Here is a 23,166-nt window from a genome sequence, read left to right on the forward strand (position 1 = left end):
TTTATTGGGAAAAGATTTATAGAAAAGAAAAAATACGTGAATCTAATGAAGGAAGGAAAAAAAGTCTAAAATTACTATAGCTTTCCTTTTTTATTCCAAAAATGTACTAAGGGGAGAAAAGGCAGCTAGTTATGAACAGTAGTAATTTCATTCTAAGACATTAATTTTTGGATTTAAGTTCTTGATTTGTTACCTCATCTGGCAGCAATAATTTGGAATTTGGGAGATGTCAAGATTAAAGTAAAAAAAAATATATTTTTTTTAAGATTTTATTTATTCATAGAGAGAGGGGCAGAGACACAGGCAGAGGGAGAAGCAGACTCCATACAGGAAGCCTGACGTGGGACTCTATCCAGGGTCTCCAGGATCACACCCTGGGCTGAAGGCTGCGCTAAACCACTTACCCACCCGGGCTGCCCAGTTTTTTGTTTTTTAATGAATGTGAATTAATGTGAAGAAAGTGGTCTGGGTTTAGGAGGTAGTAACAAATGTCTTTGTTAAAAGTGATTTTTGAGCGTCTGCCTTTGGCTCAGGGTGAAATCCCGGGGTCCTGTGATGGGTCCCACATCGGTCTCCCTGCAAGGAGCCTACTTCTCCCTCTGCCTGTGCCTCTGCCTCTGTCTGTGTCTCTCATGAATAAATAGATAAAATCTTTTAATAAAAAAAAAAAAAAGTGATTAAAAGTGAAGGAATCAGGTTCCCCTCGGGGAGCCTGCTTCTCCAGAACTCTGCCTATGTCTCTGCCTCTCTCTTTGTCTTCCATGAATAAAGTCTTCCTAAATAAATAAGAAATACAAGTGAAGAAGTTAAAAAAAGAAAGTGAAGGAGTTAACTGCATTATTCCATTTATGTAATATTCACGAAATAACATAATTACGGAGATGGAGAACAGCAGTAGTTCCTAGGAGTTAGGGATGGGAGTAAGGATAGTTGATAGTGGCTATAAAGGGAATCCTGTGGTGATGGTACAGTTTAATATCTTAATTGTGATGTGGCTGTGCAAGGCTACACATATGGTAAGATTGCATTAGAGCTAAACACACAGGAGTGCATATGTAACTGGTAAAATCTGAGTAAGCTCTAGGAATTGTACCCGTTTTGGTTTCAGTTTATTTCTTGGTGACCTGTAGCACCCATGTTAATAATTTTCTTCCTTCTTTTGTTTCTAAGTCTATCCCCCTCCCCCATGCTTATCTTTATTTTTGAATGTTTCTGTAGTCTTACTCTTCAGTGATCTTTTCAAGTTGCTTCTGCGAGATACAGCCTTGGTCATTTATTCATATCCCTTGCCAGAGGTATTAACCCTCACCCCTCAAAAGAAATTGTAAAGTGAACCTTAAATCTTCCTCAATGTTATTTTAAAATTCCAAGATGTCTTTGGGAATAATTCCAGTATCCTCAAATTTTGTTTGCTGCTAATAATTGCCAACTATGTGGCAGAATTCTCTCGTTAATGTCAGAAATACATACAAGCCACATGCATAACAAGAGGCTATAGGATGCTCACTCTAATCTCAGATGCTTAATTTTACTTACTGGAGTATTCCTGTATTTAGAAGCTCCTAGTATTTGAATAGGCTGATGATTAGCAGTAGTATCCCTGCAGTAGAAACCTACTAATATTCATTATTGTATGCCAGATATCTTTGGGTATTTTCTGTGAATACAGAAGAAAACATTCTGTTTATCTTTTATAGTCTCTCAATAAAGAATTAGTATTCTATTATGATAAATATTCCTAGTTCTTCAGAAAGTTAACAGCCTTATAGCTTAAATGAGGTAGAAAAGCACCCAGTACTGGCAAAAATCCAGAATTACAGACTAAATAGTATATTATATCAGTCCTTAACATAGATGATTTGGGGACTTTCAGGATTTCAAAAGGCAATATATGAGGCAAAGTCCTAAGGAATTAGAATCATATAATCAGGGAAAGTTCTAGAATAGTAAATTCTCACACAGATAATTATAACCAACAACTGAATCTCCACTGAAGAAAATAAATAGGTATTAAAAATAGTCTTGGGGCACCCAGGTGGCTCAGTCAGTTAAGCATCTCACTCTTGATTTCTTCTCAGGTCATGGGTTCATGGTATGAGATTGAGCCCTGCATTTGCGCTCTGCACTGAGCATGGAGCTGTTTAAGATTCGCTCTCTCCCTCGCCCTCTGTCCCTCCTGCTTCCCCACCTTACCTCCCCATGCCCCACATGTGCTCTTGCTCTTGCTTGCTCGCTTTCAAAAAACAATAATTGAGGTGCCTGGGTGGCTCAGTCTATTAAGCCTCTCTGCCTTAGGCTCAGGTCATGATCTCAGGGTCCTGGGATCAAGCCCTATATCTGGCTCCCTGCTCAGTGAGGAGCCTGCTTCTCCCTCTCTTCCCCACCTGTGCTCGCTCTCTCTCTCTCTCAAATAAATAGATAAAATTTTTAAAAATTGTCTCAATAGCACCCACTTTGGATAACAGTTTGATTCTTAGCTAAATGCCCAAAAGAACTGAAAATGTGTCCATAAAAAAACTTGTACAGGAATGTTTGTAGCAGCATTATGCATAACTGCTAAAAAGTGGAGACATCCCAAGTGCCCATCAATTGGTGAATGAATGAATAAATAAACAAATAGGGAATAATCTGCACAGTGGAATATTATTTGGCCATCGAAAGGAATGAAGTACTGATACATGCTACAACATGGATCAACCTTAAAAATCTTACATTAAGTAAAAGAAGCCAGCACAGAAAGCCATATATTATATGAAATGTCCACAGTGTGCAAATCTCATAGAAATAGAAAAGTAGATTAGTGTTGTCACTAAGGCTGGAGGGGTTGAGGAATAACTAACATTGGGTCATGGGGTTTTGGGGTCGGGGGGATATGAAAATGTTCTGAAATTAGAGATAGTTATGGTTGAACAACTTTGTAAGTATACTAAAAAACACTGAATTGTACACTTTAAGAGGTGACTCCTAGGATATGTTAATTATATTATCTCAAAAAATAATCTAAACATTTACATTGAAAATTATAACCATATTGTGAAATTTGCCATATAATTAAATGACTATATTTTGAATTAATTTAAGGGGTATATATTCCCAGAAATTTGAAGATAGATTATGTCTTGAAATTTTCTAATATTGATGCCTAATACATTCCTGCACATACATGACCGTGTAGTAAAAATTACATTTTTTAGAGATTTATTTTTTAACTTACATCTTTTTTTTCTTCATTAATTTTTTTGAGAGAGAGAGAATGCAAGTGCATATGAGCGGGTTAGGGAGGGGCAGAAGGAGTGGGAGAGAATGTTCAGGCTCCACTCCCAGCACCAAGCCCAACTTTTGATTCAGTCTCATGACCCTGAGATCATGACCTGAGCCAAAACCTAGGTAGGGTCAGACACTTAACTGACTGAGCCACCCAGGAACCCCTTAACTTCTGTTTAAAAAGCAAAACAGCATACATACAGAAAAGCCCGAAAGTATAAATATTAGAACATACAGAATATTTCAGTTGTGAAACTTAATATTATTCGAGGTGTTTATTTCACTAAACATGCTTTTTTATATTGTTATATGGAAATATAAACCTAGTTAATAATATTTTGGTTTTTAAAATTAACTCTGAATTCTGGTCCTTTTTGTTGCAGTTTGCATTGAGACTCCTTGCATTCCGCCAGATACACAAAGTTCTAGGCATGGATCCATTACCCCAAATGAGCCAACGTTTTAACATCCACAACAACAGGAAACGAAGAAGGGATAGCGATGGAGTTGATGGATTTGAAGCTGAGGGGAAAAAAGACAAAAAAGATTATGATAACTTTTAAAAAGTTCCTGTAAATCTGCAGTGTTAAAAACAACAGGTGCCCATTTGTTGGTTGTTTTTCATTCATAATAATGTCTACTTTGAAAAATTTATCAAGAATTTAAAGAATTTCATGGAAGAACCAAGTTTTTCTGTGACATTAATATCTTAATGTACAGTGTTAGGTATTATATGAATGGAAAGACACCCAAAAAAATTGTGCTCCAACTAGGGGAAAAACAATGCTTCACATGTTTTCCCCATTATTTTGGTTTTATTTACTGGTTGCCCTAGCTCCTCCTATTTTTGTGTCTTTTATTAACTAGTCTTATTAAATCTTTACTGTATTTAATGCAGTATTTGTGCTTCAGTTGCTATGTGTATTTTGATATTTTTATTTAGGAGTTTTGTTTGCTCTTTGACACTAGTTGTTACTTTGTGTTATAGATGATATCCTTTACTCCCCTTCTTAATATTTTACAGCAGTACGTTTTTTTGTAACGTGAAACTGCAGAATTTTTTCCTTTTGTTTTGTTACTCTGTATGTGATGGATTACAACACAAAAAGTTATCCTGCCATTTAAGTGCTCAGAACTGAATGTTTCTGCAGATCTTGTGGCATTTGTCTCTAGTGTGATATATAAAGGTGTAATTAAGACAGATTTCTGTTAATCTAATCAAGTTTGCTGTTAGTTGTGCATTAGCAGTATAAAAGCTAATATATACTATATGGTCTTGCAACAGTTTTAAAGCCTCTGCATAATTGATAATAAAAATGCATGACATTTTTGTTTTTAATAGACTTTTAAAATTATAATTTTAGGTTTGACACGTAGATCTTTGTACAGTTGACTTTTTGACATAGCAAGGCCAAAAATAACTTTCTGAATATTTTTTTCTTCTGCATAAGTGGAAAGGGCATTTTTCATATATAAGTGGGCTAACCAATATTTTCAAAAGAACTTTATCATTGTGCAACTAACAACAGTAACTAGCCCTTAATTATGATGACAGTTCCTTATTGGTGTGTGTGAGATTACTGTAGCAAACTATTACAGTATAACACAGTTGAATGATTCCTCCCCCCTTCCCTCACACCCCATCACCCAGATAATTTACAGTTCTCTTAACAGTGAGGTTGATAAAGTATTACTGATAAAAAAAATTAAGGTTATCTAAGGGAAAAAAAACAGAAAATTATTTGGTGTGGCCATCTTACATGCTTATGTGTCCTACGAAAAGCTAAATATTCTAGCAGTGGTGTAATGAAAAGTTACATCTTACTGTTGATGTATGTATGCTCTGGTACACAGATGTCATTTTGTTGTCACAGCACTACAGTGAAATACACAAATAAAAACTTAAATTCACATAATGACTTAAATGTATTATATGTTAGAATTAATTCATAAACTACTTTTGCTTTGAAATGACTTATGCTTTGGTAAAACCATATTCAAATTTATTGGGTACTTATATCTTGTCATTCCTGACAAATAGTTATTGCCTGAGCACATAATTTTCCAGAAGAATTTATAATTTAGTAGTATGTTGGCTCAGTGTCTTTCTGAAGTTAGAATCTCTCCCTATACCCTTACAACTAGACCAGGTAACTGTACCACTGGAGAACTAGAACAGGAGACGGGCTTCTCTCCCAATCTTGTCCTATACTAGCTATGTAACACGTCCAAGCCTTCTTCACTCGCACCCACACCCCCTGGTTTTTGTTTAATATTTCTAGGTCTCATTTTACTCTCTTGAAAAATTAGTTTTGCCCAGTAAAATTTTCTGATTTTGTTTCTCACTGTTGTCTTAGAGAAGGCAAGAACTAACGTGCACCAATGGCATACCATGCTAGGTTATTTCATGTTTTCCCATTTAAGCAATAAGTGATAGTTACTATATTTCTTATTTTTCAGAAGAGAAAATTGAAGCCCAGAGTGGCTAACTAACAAGATCACAAATCAACTTAATGTGACAGGATTGAAATTGAGTCAAGTTTCAAAATTCATGTTCATCACTTTCCAGGCTGCTCCCTTCATCTTACAGTTATGTTCTAAACATGTTTTCAGCCTGGTTTAAAATTTTTACATTTGTTTTGGGTGTCTTCATATAGATAACACAGTTGATGCTATTTATATTTTTTATGAAAATAATTGTTTCCATACTAGTTTTTTGCATGATTTAATTATTTTCATAGTTGTGGCTAGACCCACATTAACCATTTTATGTGAAATAACTTGTATTCATTAGTATCTTCTGCTTTGACTTTTTTTTTTTTTTTTTTTTTAAGATTTATTTGAGAAAGAATGAGCTCATGAGAGGGTGAAGGGCTGAGAGAATTACTAGCGGACTCTGCACTGAGTGTGGGGGGCTTGGTCCCGCAATCCGGAGATCACAACCTGAGCCAAAACCAGTAGATGCTTAACCAACTGTGCCACCAGGGAGCCCTTATTTGATTTTTTTTTTTTTTTTTTTTTTTAAGAAAACTATAAACTCTAGTTAAGAGAAGTATTCAGCATCGTCCTACCAATATATTCTTGAACCAGTTATTTTGGCAACTAATTATCAGTTATTATCTGCATCTCAGGCTGGCTTTCCCTGTTCTTAAGGTATAGTAATTTAATGATAATGCCCAAATAAAGCAAATTGATTCCTCTCATCCACTCCCAATTATATAATACACTTCAAATTAGTATTTTCTTTTTCTTCACCACTATTTTCTTCAGTTAAAATTAAAAATGCAGAATTGCATGAACAGTACGGCAAAGGAATTCTGGTTTTTTAAAGTCAAGAGAATTTCAAATTTTTTCCTGCTTTAAAAAAAAAGCTCAATTTGTCTTGTGTGGTTATGTTGTCAATATATGTTATGAATTGTAGTTATAAACAGTTGTGTTAATGGCTCCACTACTTTTTATACTGAATCTGACAGAGCTATTTAATTTTTAAGATTTTTCAAATAACGGCAGCCTGGGTGGCTCAGCGGTTCAGCGCCGCCTTCAGCCCAGGGTGTGGTCCTGGAGGCCCCGGATTGAGTCCCATGTCGGGCGCCTTGAATGGAGCCTGCTTCTCCCTCTGCCTGTGTCTCTGCCTCTCTCTCTCTCTGTGTCTCTCATTAATAAATAAATAAAAATCTTTAAAAAAAAGATTTTTCAAATAAAGGGCAAGTTTTAAAGTATCATAGATAATGTTCATAGCATTGGTCTCAAATTAGTTCCATGAAAGTTGTCTGGGCAACATTATAAAAGTTAAGATTTTTAAAACCTAATTCCAAAGATTGAGAAGGGCCAGAATAAGCCTAAGAATATCTGAATAGGTGGTTTGTACACGTTTAAAATTTTAAAGGTGTAAAGAAGTATATGGTAGGGATGTCTGGGTGGCTCAGTGGATCTGCCTTCAGCTCAGGGGGTGATCCCAGGGTCCTGGGGTTGAGTCCCCACATTGGGCTCCCAGGAGGGAGCCTTCTACCTATGTCTACCTTTCTCTGTATCTCTCATGAATAAATAAATAAAATCTTTTAAAAAAAAAAGTATATGGCATAAAATGTATTCTGCCTCTTACACTGCCCCTTCCCAGGAGTCAGTGTTAATCCATTGTATGTCCTTCCACATAGCATGAAAGTGCACACCGTGTTGCTCTTTTGCAAAAGGCTGTGTACTGTGTATATTTTGTACCTGCCTTTCTTTCATTTAATATCATGGAGTTCGGGAGATTGTTCCATATCAGTGCACATAGGAAAATTTTTTTTGGGGGGGGGGGGTGGCTGGGTTTTTTTAGATTTTATTTATTAAGAGTGTGCAGGTAGGGGATCCCTGGGTGGCGCAGCGGTTTGGCGCCTGCCTTTGGCCCAGGGCGCGATCCTGGAGACCCGGGATCGAATCCCACATCGGGCTCCCGGTGCATGGAGCCTGTTTCTCTTTCTGCCTGTGTCTCTGCCTCTCTCTCTCTGTGTGACTATCATAAGTAAATAAAAATTAAAAAAAAAAAAAAATAAGAGTGTGCAGGTAGAAGGGAGGGAGAGAGAGAATCTCTAGTAGACTCCACCAAACGCAGAGCCCAACATGGGACTCGAAACCATGACCCTGAGATTTCAACCTGAGCCAAAACCAAGAGTTGGACACCAACTGACTGAGCCACCCAGGTGCCTTGGGAAGTTGCAATCTTAACAAGTACTATAGGTCATTCCAATTAGATTTTTTTTCTTTAAATATAGGTGGTTCTGATGTGAGTGGTACGTTGAATAAACATGCTTTATAGCAGTGACCATCACGTCCTCTAGAATCCAAAAACTATTATTTTTACATATATTTCTTTTTTAAAGTAAGCTCTGTGCCCAGCATGCAGCTTTGAACTCATGACCCTGAGATCAAGAGTCTCATTCTCTACTGGCTGAGCCAGCCAGGCACCCTGCATAACTGTATTATCAGTCACACAATATACATACCAGTAAGTTATATGGGGTATTTAGCAAATCATAATATCCTCATTCCCTAATTAATTTTATTTTTTAAAGATTTTGAGAGACAGCAGGAACAGGGAGGAGGAGAAGCAGGCTCCCCACTGAGTAGGCACCCTGATGCTGGATGTTTAGTCGCCTGAGCCACCCAGGCACCCTCCCTCCCTAAGCAATTTTACTTAACTGTAGTCTTGTTAATTTTAGTCTTCCTTTATCTTTAGTGTAATAATACATGTAAAATAAAATGTGGAAGTAGAAAACAGTCACCAACTTAAAACTTGAATAATATTTTTGAGAAATACTGAAGCTGGTATATTAAATACAAACTACTATATTCACCTCTTAATATAGTCCCAAGTAATACCTGGTACTAGAGAAATAGGGTCTTCAGTTTGGAAAGGACTATTTAATTAGTTGAGTAACAATGTGAATGCTTCCTTAAAAAGCAATCTGTTGTATCAAAGTATGAAAAGTCAGGCAGCCCGGGTGGCTCAGAGGTTTAGCACCATCTTCAGCCCAGGCCGTGATCCTGGAGACCTGGGATCGAGTCCCACCCACGTCAGGCTCCCTGCATGGAGCCTGCTTCTCCCTCTGCCTGTGTCTCTGCCTCTCTCTTTCTCATGAATAAATAAAATCTTTAAAAATATATATATGAAAAGTTGATCTCCGTTATCTTAATCACTGTTACGAGTTCAGAAATAGAGAAAAGAGCACATACCTAGGGCTTGGATCAATGTTATATTAAAGAAATAGAGGATAATACAGTACGACAGGTTCCTGATGAGAAAAATTCTGGGGTGTTGTCATTTACATCCAGCTTTGCTATGAACTGATTAAAATGAGTGCACTGCATTTCAGTGCAATTTAGTGTGCTTTATAATGTATTAAAAAGTTTTTTTAAAAAGTTAAAAAGTTAATGCATAGGGTAGGGGTTTGGAGGGGAGTTCAAACCTACATTACCAATTACAACTAATTTTAGTGAGCTGAAATTGAAACGTAACCCAGAGGGAGTTCCCTCTCTCCTTTATCTGATACCCAAAATGAGAGATACATATCCTTGGCATTGGTAACACCATCTCTAGAGCTGTGGTGTTCAGTTCTAGGCTTTTTTTTTTTTTTTTTTTTTTAGTAAGCTTTATGCCCATTGTAGGGCTTGAACTCAATCCTGAGATCAAGAGTCACATGCTGTATCCACCAAGCCAGCTAGGTGCCCCTTTGGGCATTTTTCAGGTGATCCTTGGAGTGACCAAAGTAGTGAATTTGAAACTAAGCTGTGTAATTGCAACCATAGAGCAGGAGGGACTAGAGATGATGTGGGAGAGAGAAAGGATTATAAGTATCTTAAAATATTAATAGCTATAGAAAAAAAGCAATCGAAATAGCTTTTTGAAAATGTTAATTGCAACAGTAAACTAAAAGCCCTTTGTAAAGAAGTTGTTGGCCATGTTCAAAATTAGAACACCTGTTTAAGATTTTGGTTAAAGGTCCTGGCATTCCATATGAAAATATATAAGATAATCAGATCTTTCCCAAGTTTAAGGTGTCATCATACCTCAGAGGTACTTGGAGTTGCAGTTCCAGAGCACCACAGTACAGTGTCACAAGAAAGTGGTTTCCCCACGTATACAAAAGTTGCGTTCATCTATTAAGTGTGCAATACCATTATGTCTTTTAAAAATGATGTACATACCTCTTTAAAAAGATTTTTAAAATAAATTTTAAAATGTAAAAATTTTTAAAGCTAAAAAATGCTAACCAACATCTGAGCTTTCAGAGAGCCACAATCACTGATGACAGATTGCCATAACTAATAATAAAAAATTTTGAGGGGCAGCCCCGGTGGCGCAGTGGTTTAGCACCACCTGCAGCCCAGGGCATGATCCTGGAGACCTGGGATCGAGTCCCATGTCAGGCTCCTGCATGGAGCCTGCTTCTCCCTCTGCTGTGTCTCTGCCTTTCCCTCTCTCTCTCTCTCTGTGTCTGTCATGAATAAATAAATAAAAATTTTGAGAATTAGGGACATCTGGGTGGCTCAGCGGCTGAGCATCTGCCTTCGGCCCAGGGTGTGATCCTGGAGTCCCAGGATCGAGTCCCACATCGGGCTCACTGCATGGAGCCTGCTTCTCCCTCTGCTTGTGTCTCTGCCTCTCTCTGTGTCTCTCATGAATAAATAAAAAATAAATGAAATCTTAAATATTTTGAGAATTACCAAAATGTGATACAGAGACACTAAGTGAGCAAGTGCTGTCAGAAAAATGGTACTGATAGATTTGCTTGATGCAGAGTTGCCACAAACCAATTTATAAATGCAGTATCTGTAGGGCAATAAAGCAAAGTACAATAAAAATTAGAGTTATGCCTTTATGTTGTTAGCCCATGGACCTAGTAGTAAAGATGCTTTGAATAGAATTCACATAGCCAATTGCCTCAAAGTTGATAATTACTTCATGGCAGCCAAAATGCAGGCATAAATAAGATTTTGGCAAAAGGGATGCTGGTTTTGCTATATAACGCGTTAACGTTTCCCTTGTTTTCCATGGCACTGAAATTTTGGTTGCTTTTAGGTGGTTTGGGTTTTTTTTTTCTCCTACCTCTTCAAATACTCCTGTACTGCTGCTTCTAAGTAGCATCCGTGGTTCTGTCATCAGCATGTTCTGTATATATACATGCTGTTGATGATCTCATCCATCTTCCAAGTTTTAGATACTCCCTTTGTCAAAATTATTTCCAAATCCTGCCTTTATCCAAACTCCAGTCTTGCTTTTTTTCTTTTTGCCTCCAGTCTCTGCACTATTCACCTGACAGCCCCCTGATTATATCTCCTAACGCATCTATTTATGTCACTGCTACTCAAAACGCCTTCAAACAACTCCACGTAACTGCTGAACATACATTATTTCATCCTCACAACATTGCTATGTGTCCAGTATTACACGTGAATAAACTAGGGTTTGAGGTTAAGTAATTTGTTCTTTCTGTAATAAAAGATCATTTGAATGATAAAATCTCTTGAATTGGGTCAGATCATCAAAAAAGCTACATACTTGTAGAGTTCTGTTGACTTCAAAGCCAAGCATTCAACCTTTATGCCATGTACATCCCATAGATGTGTCCTGCAGCTAAGACTCTTTCTGTTGAATTTTAATGCTTAAGACATGGTGTACAAATAGATTTTAAGTATCTCAATTTTGCTGTATTCCAAAGGCCTACCCAGCAGCCCCTCATCCCCTCTTCAGTCTAAGGAACTTCCAAAGCTACATCTTTTTCAAAGGTCAGTGGTTAAAGAAAAGTAGAAAAAGAGGGAATTTGGGGCACCTGAATGGCTCAGTCAGTTAAGCATCTGCCTTGGGCTCAGGTCATGATCCTAGGGCGCTGGGATTGAGTCCCATGTTGGGCTCTCTGCTCAGCAGGGAGTCTGCTTCTCCCTTCACAATTTGCCGTATTTCTGCCTCCGAGAGGTAAACTCCCTGCTTAGCCACAGATGCGAGTACAGCCATAGAAGTGTGTAGCAGGTAATGGTAACTAAACCCCACATTTCTGGCTCAAGGACTGAAAAGAGGAGTCCCGGGTAATGAACATACTGGGCAGATTGGGGAGTCGGAGGAGCTAGTGTAGTAACCCCATAAAGTTATTTAGGAATAACTTTATAATAATTTTTTCTGGGTCTCAACCTCAACTTACCTTATGAGGGAGGCCAACATTAAGATATCAAAATCAAATAAAAATAGTTCAAAGAAAACACAGGGCTGGCTCTTTGGCTGGCTCAGTTAGTAGAGCTATGACTCCTGATCTCAGGGTCATGAATTCAAGCTCCACATTGGATGTAGAATTTATTTTAAAAAAAAGAAAAAAAGGGATCCCTGGGTGGCGCAGTGGTTTAGCGCCTGCCTTTGGCCCAGGGCGCGATCCTGGAGACCCGGGATCGAATCCCACGTCGGGCTCCCGGTGCATGGAGCCTGCTTCTCCCTCTGCCTGTGTCTCTGCCTCTCTCTCTCTCTCTCTGTGACTATCATAAATAAATAAAAATTTAAAAAATCTTAAAAAAAAAAAAAAAAAAAAAAAAAAAAAAAAGAAAAAAAAGAAAGAGAAAGAAAGAAGAAAGAAAGAAAGAAAGAAAGAAAGAAAGAAAGAAAGAAAGAAGAAAGAAAAAGAAAGTTCAAGCCAATATACCTGATGAAGTTAGAGTGAAGAACCCTTAACAAGACATTTATCAAATCATATCCAGCAATATATATATATATATATATATATATATATATATATATATATATATGGTATAAGGACACCTGGGTGGCTCAGTTGGTTAAACACCTGACCTTTGATCTCAGCTCAGGTCTTGATCTCAGAGTTGTGAGTTCAAGCCCCATGTTGGGGTCCATGCTGGGTATGGAGCCTACTTAAAAAAAAAAAAAAAAAAAAGAGGGATCCCTGGGTGGCGCAGCGGTTTAGCGCCTGCCTTTGGCCCAGGGCGCGATCCTAGAGACCTGGGATCGAATCCCACATCGGGCTCCTGGTGCATGGAGCCTGCTTCTCCCTCTGCCTGTGTCTCTGCCCCTCTCTCTCTCTCTCTCTCTCTCTCTATCATAAATAAATAAAAATTAAAAAAAAAAAGAAAGAAAGAAAATAAGAATAATATTCCACAACTAAGTGGAGTTTATCTTGGGAATGCAAGGCTGGTTCAATATATGAAAATCAGCATATAAATTTTACTACTAAAAATATAAAACTACTATATCCCAGAATAAAATTTAAAGACAAATAAGTGGGCTGATCCCACTAAGGAAAGAATTGGACACAGGCATAAAGATTTATTACCTAAATGATCAAGAATCGAACAAATGTTGTGGATCATTACCTATAATGACGTAGTTAGGTATTTACTGGCATGCTGAGATGTTCACAAATAATCTGTGTAAAACCAGTATCTGTGTTAAGGGTCCACTTTTGCAAAACATGCATCTACATATGTCCACACATACAGACGATGTTCTAACTCAACTATTAGCATTGGTTATCTCTGTTATAAGATGTCGGTGACTTTTGACAGATGCAGATGATTTGACAATGAACATGGAATACTTTGGTAATAAATAATAAGATAAATTTCTTTTTTTTTAATTTTTATTTATTTATGATAGTCACACAGAGAGAGAGAGAGGCAGAGACACAGGCAGAGGGAGAAGCAGGCTCCATGCACCGAGAGCCCGATGTGGGACTCGATCCCGGGTCTCCAGGATCGTGCCCTGGGCCAAAGGCAGGCGCCAAGCCGCTGCGCCACCCAGGCATCCCGATAAATTTCTTTGAAAGTGTAAATGAGCAATGTACATGAGTGGACAAGTCTCAAAAAATATAAATGGCTGATAGCCATATGAAAACAAAAAAAATTTTTTTATTAAAGATTTACTTATTTATTCATGAGAGACACACACAGAGAGAGGCAGAGACATAGGCAGTGGGAGAAGCAGGCTCCCGATGTGGGACTCGATTCAGGATCCCGGGATCACGCCCTGAGCCGAAGGCAGATGCTCAACTGCTGAGCCACCCAGGAGTCCCTGAAAATAAAATATCAACCTTACTAGTAATAAAGTAAGTACAAATGTTTAAAAAGGTAATAGATTTAGGAAAGTGGAGGGCAGCCCAGGTGGCTCAGCGGTTTAGCACCGCCTTCCGCCCAGGGTGTGATCCTGGAGTCACGGGATCGAGTCCCACATCGGGCTCCCTGCATGGAGCCTGCTTCTCCCTCTGCTTGTGTCTCTGTCTCTCATGAATAAATAAATAAAATCTTAAAAAAAAGAGAGAGAGAATAAAGTCTGAGCTAGTAATACCAAAAATAGCAAAGGCAAGGGTCACTCACTCAGTTGACATTTCAATGTCTCTTTTTTAAAATTTATTATTTATGTATTTATTTTTTAATTTATTCATGTCCCTCTGCCTCCCTCTCTGTGTCTCTCATGAATAAATAAAATCTTTAAAAAAAAATCTTTAAAAAAAAAAAAGCAATTTAAAACAAGAAAGAAAAAAATGAGGGCACCTGGGTGGCTCAGTCAGTTAAGTGGCTGCCTTCGGCTCAGGTCATAATCCCGGTCCTGAGATGGAGCTGCACCAGGCTCCCTGCTCAGTGGGGTGCCTCCTTCTCCCTCTGCCCCTCCCCCTGCTCCTGTGCTCTCTCAAGCTCTCTCTCAAATAAATAAAATCTTTAAAAAAAAAAAAGGGGGGGGGGGGGGCAGCCCGGGTGGCTCAGCGGTTTAGCGCCGCCTTCAGCCCAGGGCCTGATCCTGGAGACCTGAGATAGAGTCCCATGTCAGGCTCCCTGCGTGGAGCCTGCTTCTCCTTCTGCCTGTGTCTGCCTCCCTCTGTGTGTGTGTCTCTTGTGAATGAATAAATAAAATCTTTTAAAAAAGAAAAAGAAAAAAGAAAGAAAGAAAAAGAAAAAATGATGTAAAAAGTCTTCAATAGCTTCACATACCTAAGGGTAAATTTCAAAGTCCTCAGCCTGGCACCCAGGAGCCCATAAACTAGCTCCAGTCTGTCCTGCCAGCCTCATCTCCCACCCTTGCTTGTGCTAGAACCAGCAGTGTCACCCCAGGGCAAAGCCCTGGCTCTTGCTGGTTGCACATCCTGCTCCCTCTGAGGTCATCCTCACAGGCCTATGTGGGGTGCCCCTCTTCTGATCAAGGGGGACAGAGCCTTTCCTTTGGGGATGGGTAAGGTGTTGCCCTGGCACATGAGGAGACTGCGGGGAAAGTAGAGCAAAGAAACTTCTTTTTAAAAATCAGGGGGGTGAAGGGGGGGTGCCTGACTGGCTCAGCTGGTGGAGCATGTAGCTCTTGATCTCAGGGTCATGAGCTTGAGCCCCATGTTGGGTGTAGAGATTGCTTTAAAAAAGAAAAAAGAAATAAAAAGGGGGGGGGGAATGAATCAGTTGCTTCTCTAACCTTGTGTAGCTTCAGATTAAGTTTCTCTTAGTATTTTCTCTTCGGTCCATGTTGTCTCACAGGAGGTGGGAGAAGAAATGGATTCCCCTCCCTCCTTCGGACCCCCCATCCCCGTTTCAGCTGAGCCACAAAACTTCTTTTCAGATTTCTTAAACCTGCGTAAGATATTTGCAACATCTGAGATTGCCTTGCTTGCTGCTTTACTTGGCTGCCCCTGGAATCTGTTCCAGGGACCAGGTGAATGAATGGTGAATAGACCCCAGTGTTCGGGAGGGAAACAGGGAAATGGCCAACCATTAACAGGGCTCCAGCGGGAAAGTTACTCTGTAAAAAATACAGAGATGTTTCTTTTCAGCTCAACCGTTTCTATTCCTTGCATTCTCTTTTTGCCTTTGGACAAAAAGGATTTAAAAAAAAAAGGGGGGGGATTTTTTTGGGGGGGGCAAAAAGGATTTTTTTTTTCAAAAAGGATTTTTAAAAAACAATTTTGATTACATTTTCACCTTGGGACAGATAACCAGTTCAGACATAAAACAGTGAGGCCTTTCACGACCTCTGTGTTCTTTTACAACCACCTGAACAATGAGCCTTTCAGGTTCCCAGTGAGTGGGAATGGGTCAGCCAAGCTCAAAACTGGCTTGACTGCACTTTCAACAGAGATCAAATATCCCAGCAGGGAGGCATGCACAGCCTGTTTGCATTTAAGAAGGTTCTCCTGGCCCCTCTGACAGCACCAGCTTCCTTCTTCCCTCTAAGATGATTAGGCTCCGTGCACCAGTAACCCTCCTCTGTGGGAAAGGAGGTGCTCTCCCACCCTTCTTGCAGTTTCAGACCAGAAGCAGCCCTGAACAAAACTGGGAAGGAGGAGAAGGTTCTCTCAATGCTGTCTTCCTTCAAATTAGAGCATAACAGCCTGGATTGTCAGGTCCCTTGATTTTTCCCAACCAGCGCTAGAGTACCAGAAATTTTAAGATCTAAATATAATGCCCTGGTCTCAGTTAAAATTGAAGGAGGAATAATACATTATTTTTATGTTGTGATATATGCAGCCTCCGCATGATCGGACGCACGGAAAGCATGGAGTCGTGTCCATCTTGACACTTTGAGATATCAACAAGCTTTTTTCATTCCTCTTTCCTGGAGATCATCTTTGAGTCAGATGCCAGCTCTTGACTTCTATCATCCTGGAATGAGTCAAGAGAAATCCGAAATGGAGGAGCCAAACAAAATAACAGGTTTTTCTGCCTGCTGCTTCCTCCTGCCTCCTCTACACACACACACACACACACACACACACACACACACACACACCATGTGCTGGGCTCTGAGCTGGGGAGAGAGCTAGCCTGGGAGAGAAAGAGCAGAGTGAGAAGCAGATAGCATCCCTGCAAGGACCCTGCCCCACAGTTACCCCATCGCTCAGGGAAACCAAGAGAAGGGAAGAGCTAGCCTGACTCTGGCATCCCATAGGGGACTTTCAGAGTGTGGTGGCCCTGATGACAAGCTCCCTCCACTGCCTCTAGGCATAGAGTAGTTGAAATTGTGGCTTGGACTTTCCAGATGCTAGAGACCTTGCAAGAGCCCCTCTTGACTCTTCTGTGTCTCCCAGTGGTTTTGGAAATGATCCAGAGTATTCGGTGGCCCCCAAATGAGACCCAGAAAGTAATTAGGAAACAGCTAATGAGGAGCCTGGGTGGCTCAGGCAGTTAAGCGTCTGCCTTTGGCTCAGGTCATGATATCCGGGCCCTGGGATCAAGCCCACATCAGGCTCCCTGCTCAGCAAGGAGTTTGTTTCTCCCTCTGGCCCTCTCCCTTCTTGTGCTCTCTCTCTCTCTCTCTCTCTTTCAAATAAACAAATAAAATCTTAGGAAACAAAAAAAAAAAAAAAAAAAAAAAGAGGGATGCCTGAGTGCCTCAGCAGTTGAGCATATGCCTTTGGCTCAGGGCATGATCCCAGGGTCCTGGGACTGAGTCTCAGGCTACCCATGGGGAGCTTGCTTCTCCCTCTGCCTGTGTCTCTGCCTCTCTCTGTGTCTCTCATGAATAAATAAATAAAATCAAGAAAGAAGAAAGAAAGAAAGAAAGAAAGAAAGAAAGAAAGAAGAAAGGAAGGAAGGAAGGAAGGAAGGAAGGAAGGAAGGAAGGAAGGAAGGAAGGAAGGAAGAAAGAGAAAGAAAGAAAGAAAGAAAGAAAGAAAGAAAGAAAGAAAGAAAGAAAGAAAGAAAGAAGAAAGAAAGAAAGAAAGAAAGAAAGAAAGAAAGAAAGAAAGAAAGAAAGAAAGAAAGAAAGAAAGAAAGAAGAAAGAGAGCCAAGGTGCCACTGGGAGGCTGCCTCACAGGGGAAATGCCCATTTACAGATACAGCACAAACCACCCCAGGGATGAGGACTGAGCTGCATCTCTAAGGAATCGCCACATCAGCCAGCTGCACAGGGGCAGGCCAGACTGATTGCAGGCCCAAGTCTGCACCCTCTGAAGCAGACACCTTCCCTGCCCATGAACACACAGGACATGCAATGGGACTGAGTCTGGGAGATAGGCAACCTGCCCTGCCCATCCCACCCCACCCCTGCCCCCAGGCCTGGCTGGGGCTTTGTACACCCTGGGGCCTTTAATTTAGCCCAGAAAGTAGGAGAAAAAACCACAGAAGGGAGCTCTGAAACCGATTGTGACTGGCTTAGAAGACTTAAAGTGACAAAGATAAAGCTCAGAAATAACCAGATTAAGTTGCCTGCATTAGACCCCTCTGGCTGAGAATTCATGCTCAGAAAGAAGACTGTGTCACAGAACTAAATCCCAGGGTGGCACTGATCAGTGTGATCTCAGGCAAGTGGTTTCCCTTCTCTGGGCTTGTGACACCCCCACCACCTTTAGGTAGGGGTGGCCCAGCTGGCGCAGGCCGAGTTCCTAGGGCATGAGGCCTGAGTGTGTGGAGCCAGTGCGCCCAGCGGAGAGCTGGTTAGGAGGACAGAGGAGGAAGGATCCCAGCCTCCTCCTCCTTCATCACCTTCCTGGATCCGGTGCCGAGCTGAGGGAACACCCAGCCTGTGCTGTGAATACACGTTTCTCCAGCTATGGGCAAGTCAGCATTCCTATGAAGCCTGTCGTAAGCCGAAATGGCGTAAGCAAATAAGCAATTCCCATTTCGTAAAAGCAAAAATTGTCTTCAGATTTTTTTTTTCATTAGCAAAAGCAGGTACTGATGTGAGTCTTCGGTAAAGCGGAGAGTGGGGGGAGGCCTGAGACTTCCTGGCTCAGCACTTCCTAGGAGGTCCTGTAGAGGGCACAGGTTCCTTTCCAGAGGCTTCCAGGGTCCGGAGGCTCGGGTGCTCGGGCAGGAAGGAAGGCTTTCCGACCGGCCAGGGGGAGCCCAGGAGCCAGGGGCCAGGAGGGCCTGCGCTCACTGCGAGGACCTCCGGGGCAGCTGCGCGGCCAGGCCTTTTGCAGGGTTCCAAGACAGGGTCAAGTTCCTAGGCCAACGCAGTGTAGATTCTGGGTAGATTCAGAAGAGCCCTCGACTGGCTCCAACAGTTTCTAAGGAAGATGTCAAAGAGGTGGGGACACTGGGGTTAGACCTTGATGGATGGATTGATTGGGGAACCGATGCCAAGGTAAGAGAGACAGAAAATGGTAATTTTTTCTTAAGATTTTATTCATCTATTCATGAGAGACACACAGAGGCAGAGACACAGGCAGAGGGAGAAGCAGGCTCCACACAGGGAGCCCCATGGGGGACTTGATCCCGACACCTGGGATCGCAACCTGAGCCAAAGGCAGATGCTCAACCGCTGAGCCACCCAGGCGTCCCAGAAAATGGTAATGTCTTGTAAAAGACTCTTGCTTTTTTTTTTTAAGTTTAATTTTTTATTTTGTTTTTATAAATTTATTTTTTATTGGTGTTCAATTTGCCAACATATAGAATAACACCCAGTGCTCATCCTGTCAAGTGCCCACCTCAGTGCCCGTCACCCAGTCACCCCCACCCCCCACCCACCTCCCCTTCTGCCACCCCTAGTTCGTTTCCCAGAGTTAGGAGTCTCTCATGTTCTGTCTCCCTTTCTGATATTTCCCACTCATTTTTTCTCCTTTCCCCTTTATTCTCTTTCACTATTTTTTATATTCCCCAAATGAATGAGACCATATAATGTATGTCCTTCTCTGATTGACTTATTTCACTCAGCATAAGCTCTTGCTTTTTAATTAAAATCAAATATATTTTAATTGTTCGCTGTGAAATGGCTAATTTTATGTTATATGACTTTCACCTCAATTAAAACAAAAACTATAGGAGATAACTCTGTGTGTGAATTTGTGTGTAATTTTAATTTGTTGTTGAGCGAGGTAATAATTCTGATGCTTTAAAATCCAGAGGTATAAAAGAGAATACACTGAGGGGGCACCTTGGTGCCTTAAGTCTGGTAAGTGGCAGACTTGATTTTGGCTCAGGTCATGATCTCAGGGTCCTGGGATCGGGCTCCGTGTGGGGCTCCAGGCTTACATGGTCTGCTGGAGGATGCTCCCTTTCTCTCTCCCACTACCCCCACCCCGACTCATGCTTTCTCTCTCTCTCTCTAAAATAAATAAATCTTTTTTTAAAAGAGTATACAGTGAAAACTGTTCTTTCTATCTTTCTTCCAAACACCAAGTTCCCCCTCTAAAAGCAACTAATGTCATAATTCCCTCTGTATCTATCCAAAGGTGTTCTATGCAAATATAAAGACCTAGGTATAGGCAGCCTTTATTGCCACTCTTTTTTACGCAAATGGTAGCCTACTCTGTCTACTGTTCTGCCCCTGGCTTTGTTTTTTAAGATTTTTTATTTATTTATTTTTTTATTCATGATAAACGGACAGCCTGGGTGGCTCAGTGGTTTAGCACTGCCTTCAGCCCAGGGCATGATCCTGGAGACCTGGGACCGAGTTCCACGTCAGGCTCCCTGCATGGAGCCTGCTTCTCCCTCTGCCTGTGTCTCTGCCTTTGTGTCTCTCATGAATAAATAAATAAAATCTTAAAAAAAAAAAAAAAGGCCAAGAGTTTAAAAAAAAATTCATGAGAAACACAGAGAGAGAGAGGCAGAGACACAGGCAGAGGGAGAAGCAGGCTCCATACAGGGAGCCAGACGCAGGACTCGATCTCGGGTCTCCAGGATCAGGCCCTGGGCTGAAAGCTGCACTAAACCACTGAGCCCCCCAGGGATCCCCATACCCCTTGCTTTGATCATTGAATATATCGTGTTTTTCACACCTTAGGTACCAACACTCTAAACACTATATATTCATTAACTTATTTAATCCTCACAACAATCCTATGAGGTAGATGCCGTTGTAATTCTCATAACTTGGTTTAAATATTTTTAAAGTTTATTTATTTAGCAATCTCTACACCCAATGTGGGACTCAGACTCATGACCCCAAGATCAACAGTCACATGCTCCTCCCCTCACTGAGCCAGCCAGGTTCCCCTATGACCCTCATTTTGTAGGCAAGAAAATTGAGACCTAAGAAGATAAATGCCTAATTATTTTTTTTGATAAATGCCTAATTAAAGGTCACACACCTAATAATTGGAAACCAAGTACCTGACTCCAGAATATTTGCTTCTAACCCCTAAACTTTACAGCCTCTAACTCAAAACTTTCTCATTCTTTTTTACAGTTGCATAGTATCACACTGTATGGCTGTACCATAATTTATTCAACCTATCCCTATTGATGAACATTTAGACTTTTCTAAACTTCTGCTGTTACAAAGTTGCTACGATGAGTAGGCTTAGACACATGGCATATCACTCATGTATGTGTTTATCTATAGGATACAAATAGATATGTATGTATGAAACTATATAGGTTTCAGAAGTGAAATTGTTTTTAAAAAGTTTTTATTTATTTATTCATAAGAGACACACAGAGAAAGGCAGAGACAGAGGGAGAAGCAGGCACCTCGCTGGGAGCCTGATGTGGGACTCGATCCCAGGATCCCAGGATCACGGCCTGAGCCAAAGGCAGATACTCAACCGCTGAGCCACCCAGGCGTCCCTGTTGATACAGTTGTTTTTTTTTTTAAAGGTTTTATTTATTTATTCATGAGAGACACACACCGAGAGAGAGAGGCAGAGTTGCAGGCAGAAGGAGAAGCAGGCTCCATGCAGGGAGCTCCACTTGGACTCGATCCCAGGTCTCTAGGATCAGGCCCTGGGCTGAAGGGGACGCTTAACCGCTGAGCCACCTGGGCTGCCCTGTTGATACAGTTTTTGATGGATATTGCAAAGTTGCCCTCCGTCTTGCCCCATCAATTTACTGCCATCTTCCGCCTCCCCATCCTGCCATTAACAGATGAGAATCTTTGTTTCTCCAATCCTCACTAAAGGCTCACTTAATATTGTAGCATCTAATTCATGGTTAGGTGCTAGTTATAAAGGAAACTATCCCTCCTCTAGGGAACTTCCAGTCTTATTTATTTTTTTAGTAGGTTCCACCTGGGGTGTGGAATCCAATGCTGGGAGTGAGCCACCCAGGCACCACATCTTTTTTTTTTTTTTTTTTTTTTAACTTCCAGTCTTATTGGGAAAGGCTGAGAGACAAGTCCGAGTGACCCATTAGTAAATCTTTATTTAATGAAAAATCAATCGGGCCATTAACTTGTGGGTTTTTTTCCTTCTTTTTTTATAAGATTTTTTATTTATTTACTAGAGAGAGAGAGAGAGAGAGAGAGAGAGAGAGATAGGCAGAGACACAGGCAGAGGGAGAAGCTGGCTCCATGCAGGGAGCCCGACGTGGGACTCTATCCCGGGTCTCCAGGATCACGCCCCGGGCCTCCGCCCTTAACTTGTGTTTTGAAGAAGATAGAATACAGATCATAGAGTAGGCTCATCAAGATCCCCCCTACCATGGGACCATCTTAAGTTGCATGTTTTGTGGGGGAAAAAGTTACCAGAAAGTGTTTACAATTTCGGAGTCTCCCCAGCAGGCCTTCATATTAGAGGGCCACAAGATTGAGAACAATCCAAATTCTTTTTTTTCTGGGATCCCTGGGTGGCGCAGCGGTTTGGCGCCTGCCTTTGGCCCAGGGCGCGATCCTGGGGACCCAGGATCGAATCCCACGTCAGGCTCCCGGTGCATGGAGCCTGCTTCTCCCTCTGCCTGTGTCTCTGCGCCTCTCTCTCTCTCTCTCTGTGACTATCATAAATTAAAAAAAAAAAAATACACAAATTCTTTTTTTTCTTTTTAAAGATTTTATTTATTTATTCATGAGAGACACAGAGAAAGAGAGAGGCAGAGACACAGGCAGAGGGAGAAGCAGGCTCCATGCAGGGAACCTGATGTGGGACTTGATCCCGGGTCTCCAGGATCACACCATCTGCCAAAGACAGATGCTCAACCGCTGAGCCACTCAGGCATCCCTCCAAATGCTTCTTTTTTTTTTTTTTTTAAGTTTTAATTTAATTTTTTTTTTTTTAAATGATAGTCACAGAGAGAGAGAGAGGCAGAGACACATAGGCAGAGGGAGAAGCAGGCTCCATGCACCGGGAGCCCGACATGGGACTTGATCCTGGGTCTCCAGGATCGCGCCCTGGGCCAAAGGCAGGTGCTAAACCACTGCGCCACCCAGGGATCCCCCTCCAAATGCTTCTTAATCAAGACCTGTTTCTCACCATCCTAAGAAAAAGGTTGAAAGAGCCCTGGCAGCAGCAAGAGGCTAAGGAACGCTCTATTTTCAGTGAAAGAAGAGTAAGTCTTCAGATCCAGACCATTTGCTAAAAGTGAAGTTTGGCAAGTGGTCATTAAATAACATGGGCATGCGGGTCACCTGGGTGGCTCAGCGGTTGAGCCTCTGCCTTCGGCCCAGGTGTGATCCTGGAGTCCCGGGATCCTACATCAGCTCCCTGCACGGAGCCTGCTTCTCCCTCTGCCTGTGTCTCTGCCTCTCTCTCTCTCTCTGTGTCTCATGAATAAATAAATAAAATCTTAAAAAA

General features: G+C 41.2%; 1 protein-coding gene across 3 annotated transcripts in view; it reads left to right on the forward strand.

Moving 5' to 3' along the window:
- The window catches only part of ZFR (zinc finger RNA binding protein), an 86,123-nt gene extending 80,943 nt beyond the window's left edge, over positions 1 to 5,180 (forward strand). For all 3 annotated transcript variants that reach the window (XM_077896335.1, XM_077896336.1, XM_077896337.1), the window contains one exon: positions 3,648 to 5,180. In XM_077896335.1, coding sequence (XP_077752461.1) covers positions 3,648 to 3,827 — 180 coding nt within the window. In that variant the 3' untranslated portion in view covers positions 3,828 to 5,180. The remainder of the gene's footprint in view (positions 1 to 3,647) is intronic.
- The last annotated feature ends 17,986 nt before the right edge of the window (positions 5,181 to 23,166 follow it).

Source organism: Canis aureus, chromosome 4 (assembly GCF_053574225.1).
Source record: "Canis aureus isolate CA01 chromosome 4, VMU_Caureus_v.1.0, whole genome shotgun sequence".
Lineage (NCBI taxonomy): Eukaryota > Metazoa > Chordata > Mammalia > Carnivora > Canidae > Canis > Canis aureus.